The sequence below is a fragment of the Notothenia coriiceps genome, unplaced genomic scaffold, assembly GCF_000735185.1.
Source record: "Notothenia coriiceps isolate Sejong01 unplaced genomic scaffold, NC01 NC01_scaffold00011214, whole genome shotgun sequence".
Lineage (NCBI taxonomy): Eukaryota > Metazoa > Chordata > Actinopteri > Perciformes > Nototheniidae > Notothenia > Notothenia coriiceps.
Genome location: NW_011343915.1, coordinates 312,890 through 325,664, shown reverse-complemented (window position 1 = coordinate 325,664; position 12,775 = coordinate 312,890). Strand labels below are relative to the sequence as shown.

General features: G+C 40.3%; 1 protein-coding gene across 1 annotated transcript in view; it reads right to left on the bottom strand.

Annotated features, from left to right (window-relative positions):
• The window catches only part of LOC104946591 (trichohyalin-like), a 70,403-nt gene that overhangs the window by 34,401 nt on the left and 23,227 nt on the right, over positions 1-12,775 (bottom strand). The window contains exon 7 of the mRNA XM_010772458.1: positions 7,193-7,276. Coding sequence (XP_010770760.1) covers positions 7,193-7,276 — 84 coding nt within the window. The remainder of the gene's footprint in view (positions 1-7,192; positions 7,277-12,775) is intronic.

Sequence of the window (12,775 nt, the reverse complement as noted above, 5' to 3'; positions counted from 1 at the left end):
GAAATTTGTGCTAGGTGAGAGCAACTGGAGTGTGAGTGTGTGTGTGTGTGTGCCTGTGTAACAACCATCAGTTGTGCTTTTCTCATAATTTTAAAGAAAGAGAGAAATTGCCATTTATATGAATATATTTGAAATTGATTAGATACATTTAAAAAGGTGGTATTATTTGACCACACAGACAATTTCTTTAAAGAATACAACTAGGGTTATGGGCAGGATTAGTTTTTTCACTACGCGCGCACACCCACATCTGCATATTTCTTGCATACACAGACTGCCCGATAGCTCTGACACAAGAGGATAATAGTTACTGTGTGGCTTCCATATCCTGAATGCATGAGGCCGCTGATGGCCTCTATTGATGGACACTGGCGCGAAGCCATCACTCAAGTTATGGAGCTTTAATTGGAGACAGCATAAAAACGATAAACCAAGAAACATGCATGGCTGAACAGCCCAATGTAAACCATTAATCATAGCGCAGGCAAAGACAAGTGGCCGCCACACACACACACACACACACACACACACACACACACACACACACACACACACACACACACACACACACACACACACACACACACACACACACACACACACACACACACACACACACACACACGCAGAGGCACACACACACACACAGCTGCAGAGGCACACACCAGCTGCCCTGCACCACACACCTTTCATTTGGGTGCATATTTGCGCTCACACACACACACACTCAGATCATGGCAGAGACAAGTGTCCCAGTCACATATTCTCATGATAGATGACCCATTTAACTTTGATTTCTGAGAGGAATGAGCTCGCCGGCAATACAGGGTTACCACACACACATACTTACTCATTCATAATACCCAAACATAGATACTATACATTGGGTACATACTGTACGTATATGAACTCACAGTTTTTCATTTATTTTATATGTAAATAACAGCTTGCATTATTTTGTTTACACATGTATTCATCGTCTCTCTCTCTCTATATGCCGTGCTCGGGCACATATGCAGTGCCTACTTATTTGCATGAGAAGGGTTATAATATGGGGATGATTTGTGATGCGAGCAATCAGAAGTGAAGTAATTCATCAGCGGTGGTGTCTAACACACATCTCCACAGGTCATAAATACAAATCTACACACACCTGCTTGTAAAATCTGCACAATCCCACAGAGGAGAGAATAAATCAGTAAAAAGTTGGCATGAAGACCGTTAATAACACAGAGCGACACAAATGTGCTCTCACACACATCACACGCTCCACGAATACTTGGATTAAAAAAAACCTGACACATGTTTGGATTTCATGTAGGCCTCGTTACATCTGTAAAGTCTGGGATAAGGGCACATGTGTTTGCAATATGAGTTTGTTTTAAAATGTTTGTTATGTGCATAGCTGCTTATGTGCCTAAAATAAATGGAAAATAGTTTTACAGTGTGTTGACATGTCATTGTTTAATATCATATCATGACTAGGTGAGCTGATACTAGAAAGGGGAGACAAATCATCATCTGAGGATCCTGGGGTACTATCCTCAGCGGAAATGGAAATAGATATGGGATGGCTAACATGCTAAAGTCTCTCAGGAAGTGGGACTGTGGCTGAAAAGGCTTAACGTAGGCAGCACTTGACCTAATGTGAGAGGTTATTCGTCCAATGGGAAGCGAGTAAAAGCACTGAAGTAACTCAAGGTCTCAAGGCCGATGGGTTAAACAACTCAGGCTGACGTGAAAACTGAGCAAGGGGACACACAAATGAAAACATTCTCTGTCTGTACCTCAGCCTTATGTTATTGTACAGAAGTGTGTCTGCTGTCAACATATAAAATCATTGTTCCAGCTTGAGTCCCACGAGCAATTCATTTTGCAAACTGATATTGCTGTAATCCAGTCCTTTTCTTATTTGGGGCTTGATTGCAAATGTTCACACCCCAAAACAAATTGCACCCCCACCAAAGCCACTGTCCAGTGACATATTAGACAGTGTTGATATTTAGACAGATGGATGGTGCATTAGAAGGAATCCAAATACACACAAACATGAACAACACACACGTGCACGCACGCACACACACGTTCCATACAGCGGTTGCAGCCCCTCAGCGCTCCTCTGTCCTCACATGCTTGGTTTCCCCATCTAATTGCTGCCATTCGTCAGTGTGTGTGTGTGTGTGTGTGTGTGTGTGTGTGTGTGTGTGTGTGTGTGTGTGTGTGTGATGCCAAGTGCTCCTGTACTTTGTGTTATTGTGCTTCTTTTGTGATTCTGTCACTGTGCATTTACAAACAACTGTGGTGAAAGTAACAGGGAAGGAAGAGAAGGAAGATAGAAAACACACACACACACACACACACACACACACACACACACACACACACACACACACACACACACAGCTGTCACAGTGCCATAGGGCATACTAAACCTGTCAGCATTTAAACCTGCTGGCTTGTTCTGTGGTTTGCCAAGCGGAATTAGTCTCACATAATATGCCAGCCTCTTTATCGAAATCCAGAAACACCTACCTAAGTTATACGATATCAATATATTTATACAAACATAATCACACACAGTAATTAATTTGTTTGTGTTGTTCTGTCTGAAGCATTTTAACCACTAAAAGTGCAGATTTGAGGGACATGAGTAGAGAAAAGCAGTTAAATATCAGGTAAGTAATAAAAACGTCCACATACTTATCAAGGTACAGAATCCCAAGTATTGTTTTTATTTTTATATAATTTTTATATAATTCGATTTAGATTTTTTTTGTTTTATTATTGGACATTTTACTTTAATTTTGTATGTTTATTTAAATATCTTTATCGCACATTCTTACTTTGACTTTGTATGTTAATTTAAATATTATTATTATATTGATTTTTATTTTATTACACATTTTACTTCTTATGTTTACAGAAATATTTATATTTTTTATTGTCTTTCATTGGACATTTTACTTATAATTCTTAGGTTTGTATAAATATATTTATTTATTTTATCTCTTAATTGGATATTATTACTTTAACTTCTTATGTTGTTTCAAAGATATGGTTTTCTTTTATCTTATTCACTCATTCGTTCATGCAACACAGCTCAATTTCCCTGGGGATAAACAAAGTATTTTGATTATGATCCTGATTATGGAACAAATCAAAACTCTAAGTGCGTTAAACAAGTTAATTGCAACTTAACTTGACCTATATACTCATACTCATACATATTCTCATACTGACATGTAAACAAATCAGACTGACTCATTGCAATCATGAAAATATGACTGTGCTGATGAATAACCCCGCCTATGTTCTGTATGGCCGGAGTGTGTGTGTGATGGTGTTTGTGTGTGTTTAATAAGGAGGTCCACGTTATTACGTTTTTTTCGCATGTGCTTGTGTGTCTATGTGTGCATGTGTGTGTGTGTGTGTGTGTTCAACATGATAATTTGTCAGTTTATGTTGTGAGGGGGCTAAACAGATAAGCAATCCACGGCTCAATCCTTCATCCTGCTCTGATTATAAATCAGCTGGAGCTCTCAGAAGCAATCAGCAAGAGCAATCTGCAGCCTGCACAGACACCTTATCAATCAGAGGGGACCATCACACTGTCACACACACACACTGGAGAAATACACACTCCCATATTGGTACCTTCCCGCATGCAGACAGCCGTAGACACAAAGGCAGGTACGCTGCGATTGTAATTCTACATCCCCAGCCTGCAGTGTCTTTCCTCCTTTTAAAACTTCCTTCTCTTTTTTTTTTGTTTTGTGAAAGGGGATCACAGAGTCGCAGCGAGAGTTTCATCCAGCGCGCTGCCTGGCGGCCACGAAACTGAACGGAGCGAGACACATCACTCCTAATTACAGTCTGATATTAATAACAGAGAAATATATTAATCTTGGAGGTAAACACTAAGCCGCTTAAAGGAAAATTGCAAATAAATCAGATTATCTTATAGGAATATCCTCCGAATGGGCCGGGGGGGAATGAGAAACCAGGGCCCAGCCTCTCCTACCCTCCTCTCATTCCACACTCTCCTGCAGGATTGAAAAAGGTGTGTGTGTGTGTGTGTGTGTGAGCACATCTGTGTATTTATAAATCTTTCCCACCACCAGCATGCTATTCATTTTTCACCTCCAATTTTATTTTTTCATCAGTGGGGGGGGCGCCGCCGAGCAGATTCAATTAGGTTCAGTGATTGGGCCGCTGGCATTCAGCGGGGTCATGAAAAGGTTAAAGAATTCAGTGGCACAAACATGATTATGGCTCTGTAGCATTTGATCAAAAGTAAGGTTTGTCATGGCAAAGTGGAGCCCCTCTGTTTCTCGGACCGGGACCACCGGTTTGTCCAGAGTGTGAGAGCTGCTCCACGTGCTGGTGCAGATGATTCATACACTGCCTGGCAATTATGTGCTGAAGATACAGGCCGGGAGAGATATACAGACATGTGCACAAGCGTGTGTAAAAGGTGTGGCATGAAAAACACATGCACAGAAACATTCATTCCCTCTCTGACACACACACACACACACACACACACACTTCCGGAGAGTAGCAGAGTAATAAAGTCCACCCTTGCAGTGGAATTAAAGCTAGTCAATGACACTGCGTGCTGAGTACACACTAAATCATTTTTATATCCAGATGAAACAGCCAACATAATACCACCTCTGCACATGTAGCCAATATCACCTGGAGACTATAAAAAAAACAACAACAAAACAACAACTAATCAAATATCATATTGGATGTGTCAGATCCGTGTCAGAACAAGAGATTGATACTAAGTATAGGAAATATGGTACAATAACAGTGTGAGATCTTTTTATATTCAAAATGACCAAGCAGAGAGCGCATTATGAGATATTGGATTGATAAACAGGCCGGGGTGCTGTTGTTCGGAGAGAACAATAACGTTGCTCCTGGGTTAGCAAAGATTGCATTATGATTTTAATGTGTTTTACAGACACAAGCCCTTCACTGAGAGGAAATTACGTCGATAAATAAGCAGCCTCGCATTTTAAAACAAAGGGAATCAGAGTCAATGAAAACAATATGGGGTTTGGTTAGTTTTAAATATCCTACACAACGCACACACATTCATAACATCATGTGGAGTCTGAAATACACGATTCTGCATGACTTACTTAAACTTTATGGACAGATTCAGAATCTGTAATCTTGATGTATGCTTGTGTTTTTATAGGTTCATCTCAGAAAGGTTAATACTGAAGCCTGGATCAATACTACAAAGGTTTAGAGTAAATTACATTTTAAGCATTTGATATGTGTAATCTTTGATGGTCAACACCTAGCAAGGACTAGGCATTTATCGAGATGTATCACATTGAGAATGTTGATAAAAAATCAAGATAAATGTTGATATATTAAGTAAGCGGGTAAAGGTCAATGAAGGAAAAACTAAGAGAGTCTGGTGAATTCTGAAATGAACCACCAGTTCTGTAATGCAGCCTTTAAAACCAGGAAAAAACGATATTTATGGCATTTAAAATCTAGGACAATAACTAGTCTCATACCACAATATTGATATACTATCAATACATAGCCCTGCCTTACTCAGAGCTACACACTACTATAATGTCCGATACCCATGCGTATTTACACACACTCACACACTCTTCTTTCCACTCACACCTGAAGTTGCTCATAAGTAGATTCATAGTGACAGTGCACGTCAATCATCTCATTTTGGGAGTGCCTGTCAATCATCTTCCCTCAAATCACCAGAAGTAGCAGCCATAAGGGAGCCTTCCCGCCTCCCACTCGCTGCCACTTCAGGTGTGGAACGGCAGACACTGCCTGTCAATAGAGCTGTTTGGTCCTCCGGTCCCTCGCTGCGGCCCTAATTGCCGGTGCCACACTCAAATGTGTCCTACACTTCCCAATTCTTGTGAACCCCCAGCTCCCGCTAAGCAATCCCCCATTCCATACTCAGGATGGGTATTTACATGCCCCACACCGCGGAGAGCAAACAAGCTCATTTAAAAGTTCACATGCTAATGTGTGACATTTAATCCAAACTTTACACGGGGAAAAGGACACGCAACAATAGATTTTGATTCCTTTCTTGTCCGTGAATCTCATCATCTTTTGCCTTCCATATTTATGAGGAGGAAAAAGGCGGGACACTTTCGAGGGGAGCGAGGGGAAGGGACAGGGAGTTTGAAAATTGGACTTGACAGAGATATATTGTTATAATGTATTATTTATATTATAACATTCACTGACAAATTACTCATTGTTTAAGTTGACATGCACAAAATATAGTGGTTTTCCCTCATTTAAAAAAAAGACAAAAGTCATACTAAGCTGTTACTGTAATGAAAAGGAATATTCCACTAATACTCCTGTTTGGAGCCTTGTAAGGAGTTTTGTGTTTACAAGACCCATATCAAATTCAGAATAGTCATATTTTGAATAAATATATTTTTTGTATAGCCAGGAGGCAAAAACTCGTAAAAAACCTACTACAAACGTTTGTGGTATGAAATAAAACCACAAACAATAAGAAAAGTTCATCGATTTATTGTCAACTTTAAATGGCTTCAGGCTAATATGTCTTATTAATGCAGTTGATTCCATGAGTTAAAATAAAATGAAACTCTTTGCTGTTTCCTTGTAAGTATATTCTAAAAGGCAGTATTTGAACGCTGGGCAAATGACAATTGAATTTCCCAGACACACACCACTCTGTATCATTTGCTATTTCAGAAGAGTGGAAAGAATGAAAAGTGGAAAAACCAGGAAGTCAGCCAGCGTTGTTGTGAGGGTTAGTCGGTGTGTGTTTGCATATCATTTTTGGTTTCACTGTCGCACGACATCTTATATTCCGATGCAAATGTATGTTCAATCTAGACTTGAATGGGGTAATGTGTGTAATTTTTCTTTCAATCCATGATCACTTGCAGTAGGTATTTCGGTTGTGTTTGTTTAGTAATTTATTCTCCCCTTGGATGTGTTCTAAGCTAAAAAGATAAGATCAAACTCCACTGATCCCCCTGGGGAAACTGAGCCTTTTGAGGCCAGATGATGAATTTTCATTGCATTTATAATTCCTTTCAGGCGGAGGAGTCAAGCTAAGGGTGAGAGGGGAAACCACAGCTAAATGAGGATGACAGGGACACACATGAATGCAAGGAATGTTTTTTTGTTGTGTTTTCCATACCTCAGAGAGAAGCGCCTCCTCCTTCTGACGGGACCCTGACAGCTCCTTCTGCTGCCGCTCCACCTGCTTCCTGCTGACCGCCGACTACAGAGACAAGGGTGGGAAATGGCTCAATAAGAATAATGATAAGAATAACTCTGCTACACCAATGTGGAACACATACAAGTTAAGTAACTGAACAGCAATGGGGCATATAAAGGGAAATAAATAAAGACACAGGTGGACTTATGGTGTGTTTTTTTTGTAAGTACCAAATAAAAAGGGTTCTTTCTCTTTCTTCCTGTCTCTTTCTCTCTTTCACACACACACACACACACACACTCCCCACGCAGATCGACCAGGACAGGCCGGGGATGAGCACACCCCATCTGATCTGTGGCCCGTTCATTCATTAGACCCGTGCTCTCCCCTATTGATTTCAGCTTAAATAATGAGAAAGCTTATCCAAAAATCTTTAGCATTTGGGCTTCAACTTAAGGGAATCGATGGGGCCATTTCCCATTCTGAACAGCACATACGCAGGGGTTTTATGTACGGTGAACGGGACAAATCCAGATGCTGATAAATCAATAGGCCTTTTTGTCGATGGACAGGCATGCTTGCACACACACATACATGCAAACATGGACACACATGGCTGATAAATGGTATTTTTGAAGCAATTAAAGTGAGCTGTAAACATATGAAGGCCAATCAATTGGCCAGTGAGGTCTATTATCAAGGCTTTAACACTGATTTAGAAGGGGCTTAAAGGAGCCAGCAGCTTTAAGTGTGCCACAGTCACTTATGCAGATCGTCAGCTAGAGACCCGAACAGATCAGTGCTGCACTCCACTAAGCTGCTCACACAACAACAGGTTCACACTACACAAACTCAAAACTGCTGCACACAGGGAAAGGTGAGTGAATGAAAATGTGCTTCTACCTTAAAAATCACATTTTTGTTAATTCGCTTATGTGAAGTTCTATTATTTAACCAAGCCTGATATAGAAAAAAAACACCTTTAACCAATATTGTAGCAACACATTTATAAATGCCGCTCATGAAATCTTGGCAAACAAACAACGTGGTCAGACAATATTAACTTCCTCTTAGCCATAGGCATTGTCGAAGAATTGTATCATTTATTCTCTCCATAATTCATTTTCTTTATACGCAGTTTGCATCTAGGTGAAATAAGGAGAGGGGAGGGGTGGACAATTCTATTTTATAAGGGGTAGACAAGCTTGTTAGGAGGAAAACGAATACATCAGCGCTGTCCAGCCTCCAGGCTCCCCCCCACTGCTTCCACTTTGCTAAAGGTGAGACACGTGTGTTAGCCAAGCTAACCTACAGACAACATTTCCCTGAGGTAATTGGTTCCGCATTAATATTCATTTGATTCTGTATTCAGCTGCTATGACAAGCCTCCCTGCTTTGATGCTCTGTGCCTATGTCCACCACACAAGGTTTAACTATGAGTTTAGATAAACACTCACATATTTAGGGCTATTTCTTCTGAAGAGAGATATAAGTGAAGCTTTCTCCCCTCTGAGTGTTACATTTGCCTCTGGTTTCTCTCATGTTGTCTTGTTTCAGTCTGGTTGATCTGGTGTGTGTGCATGTGTGTTTCTGAGGCATGACATTTCAATTGTGCGTCCAATCAAATGAGAGGACAGGCAGCGAGGAAGGTTGGGGAGTGACGAGGGGTGCGGGGAAGTTCGACCGACCGTTACCATGGTGAACCACTTCTGTCAAAACCACCAAGGTCACAACTGCTGACCTGCAGTGTTGTGGGACTTCTGAATAGAAAACTGTACATGGACATGAGGATTTATCTTTCCTTTCCCAATGTATTATTTTCTTTCTTCACAAACCTTTTATTTCTCTTTGTCGGTCATCGTTCTTTCTCTCTATGTAGTTTGTTCATCTCCTTCTCTTTTCTGTCAATGTTTTGGTGCATTTCCATCTTTCAACCTTTTATATTTATCATATTTAGTTTTAAGACGGAATGATTGAACCATCCTATGGTGCCAGGAGACCAAACCGTCATTTTCTTCATTTGCAATAACAAGCATTATGTTGTACTATTAAGGTGAATAAGGTCAATGTTGCACTAAAACATATCCAAATAGAACAAAATAAATAAAAACCTCGGCAGGTTTCAAGCTTGTAAGTACATTCATATGAGGACTTGTCTTCCTTTTATGTCTTCTCTTCACAATATTTTAAAAACTATCCCCTTTTCTTTTTTGTTATGTTTTTCTTCTGTGTTTCTTTCATCTTCTTTGTTTATCCCCCTCTACTTCTTATGTCTATGTATCTCCACATTTCCGCCATTTGGCCTTTCTTTCTTATTTAAGATTGACTAATTGAACCATTATGAAGCCTGTGGTGTTGCTGAATACATTATGTATGTCCTGTGCTGGTAGTGAGTCTGTACACGGCCTGTTTTCAGTCATTATAATTCCGTTTTCCAACACACAGCCATTGTGCTAGTCTGGGGTTAGGGGAGATGGTATGATAAAATATTGAGGGCGAGCAAGGCAGCTGCAGATGCTAGCTGTCATGTGTGAGCGAATGAATGTTATGACAAGCATGTTTAAACATTCATGCGGGGAGGAGAGTTTAGGAGGGCTTTTCATTAACACCAATATGTCTTCGTCTCCCTGGTGCAGACACTGCTGGTGTTAGCATGACAACAACGGGGAGGAGAGGAATTAACATCTTGAGAGGAGACTGTCACAGACACACGCATAAAGAGAGGAAGCAAACAGTCTTGAACATGAGCACACAGGAACGTACACATTTTTACAGTGGCTGAGTACTTCCTTACATCCAACATGAAAAAGTCTCAAGTAAAATTGGCACTCCGCTTTCAAACTCTATAAGACAGCGAGACAACGTACTCTTGTTTACCACAACAACTATCTAAAAGTGTAACGCCGCGTTCTGAGCTGATCAAATGGCTCAAAGTAGAACGGAGCAACACATTCAAACGGAAGGAAACAGGAGTGCACAACAATGACATAATAGAAAATTATTTCTCAAAGGAAGAATAAAGATGTGGGAGGTTTCTAGGCCAAACTTACATCACCCAGCACGCTGTTAGGCTGTCAGGAGATTTGACCCAGTAGCATTCTCTTGACAGTTTCTGGAGACGAGAGAGAAGAAAAGCTATTTGTGGCGTTTGTTGGGAGCAGAGCAACGGCCAATCTGTTTGCATAACCTTGACACAGCTTGATGAAGGTGGGGGCGGAAGTAACAGCACTGTGCTAAATGGATGAACACTGTGTCCATGTACTGTACAAAACAAACATTTTCTTTTAATCTCTTACCTAAACCCCATTTACATATCTGTGATGAAAAGCACATGGCATGCACACACAGTAGTGCAGCAGAGCTCAACATCATTATACTGTTACTGCATGTTATTATAGGTTATACACTTTTTAGCTTATAAAACTCCACCAAATGGAGTGCAAAATCAATACCTATGCTGATGATCTCGTGAAGTCAAATCAAGGCAGAGGAGAAAAAAAAGGAGCATCACGTATCCTCAACATAAGTGGCTTTGACTTGAAAAATGTGTTTGCATAACATGAGCTTTAGATAATGTCATAAATGGCTTTAAATGCCGCAAGGTGCATTAAAAATATGCACAGTCATCGCTTTTCCCCGCACCTTGATGCAAACATTTTGAATTAATCTAGTTTTCACTGGTCAAGCAATTCCATTTTGATATTTAAATGTGGTGTGTGTGTGTGTGTGTGTGTGTGTGTGTGTGTGTGTGTGTGTGTGTGTGTGTGTGTGTGTGTGTGTGTGTGTGTGTGTGTGTGTGTGTGTGTGGGTGTGTGTGTGTGTGGCTGACTAATCTAATCAGTCTTAAATCAGATAATAAGCCAAGGACACAGAGAAGATGACTCAGCTAATGTGAGCACGAGCTAATATTAGCATCTCACCCCTGTTGGAGACCTGCGCTGCATCCAGTGTTTGGTCTTCCCATTACAAAAGTGCAGGCTTTGGACGGTAAGCCGCACAGTTTAGCTCACTACTGTGAATTCCATTAGCACATTAGCGAAGGTGCCATGACCTCATGCTAATGTCGGGAGAGCATTTAAAACCTCAGTCGTTTTTTAAAACACCATAAGGCAATTTTGAAGGTAGCCATTAAACCAGTGATACCTCATTTACGACCCATGGGCCAAATTTGGTCGGAGGGTGGCATTTTTTTTATTTCCAATGTGAATTTTTTTTGTGCTTTTAATGAGAATGAGGTGCTACATTGCAAATACAAATGTCCAAACTGAATAATAGAGCTATGATTAGAAAAAGTTTAATTAGAAAATTAGGAATTCTTAAAAATCTTAAAAAGTATTATACATGTTTGTTTATTAAATGGCCTGTGGCTTCCTGTCATTTTGCAAAAGTGGCCCCGGGTCATAGTAATTTCAGTATTTGTTTAAACTGTTTAAAATAATTAAAATAATAATAAAAAAAGGTAATCCAAATGAATGTATGTATAGGTGACTGTAAGACTTGTTCGACACACCTTGTAACTCTTATTATCATGTCAAAACATTCTGAGGTTATGTTTTAATTGAAGAATATGCAAACACTGGCGCACCTATGCAAACACAGGTGCAGAGAACCATGCCAGAGAGCCAAACAGATACACCCATGAACATGAATACCCAGTAAATACAAGTGTGTGTACGCATGAACTCTGACTGTTGATTAAAAGCCAGAGCATGGAGTTGACTCGGGTAGGCGGTTGTGCGACACCACAAATCTGGGAGACTTCCTGTAAGACATAAATCTGTTGTGTTCTCTCTCTCTCTGTACGTCTATCTGTGTGTGACTCTCTCCCTCGCACAGGCACAACAAAGACAGTCTTGTCTGGGTGTCTCCCTCCCTTAGCTTCCCAGCATTCATTAGAAGCACAAGGAGCTGTGGTCAGGTTCAAAGAAAATCTACATTCTTTCTCTTTCAGTCACTCATTCATTCCCTCTATCTTTGGGCTTTGAGCTGGCGTTTTCTCATTTTCCCCCTCCCTCTCTCTCTCCCCCTCTCCTCTCTAAACACTGTCTCTTCCACATGGCCCGGATAATGAGTGGTGAAGCTAAACGAGAGGAAACACAGCTCACTATTAGGATGGGAACGCTGACTGAAGGTTTTAAATAAACGGAGAGAACTTGAGGCCAAATTGTATTTCCAAGGACATAAACTAATGGAACAGGCAGACATTCCCTGAAAAAATATACACTCTGTTTAAACTACCATAATAATTGTAAGAATATACATGTCCATGTGGATCTAACTGGCAGAAGGCAAACAGAAATGTGCATAAAGGCATTTATCCTCTCATATGTGGAAAACACCGTTAACATGAATTAAGTCCCATGTATTCCTTTGGTGTGGAAAGGCTATTATCTGGCATTCAAAAGTAGAACAATAAAATCATGAAAAAAACATAAATGCTTGATTATGTCATTGAGAGTTAATTAGGCAAATGTGTTTTCTTAAGTGTCTCTGATATGCTCTCAGGCAGAGAAATCCACACCCACACATAAACACACACTCTATGAGGTTAATTGGGTTATC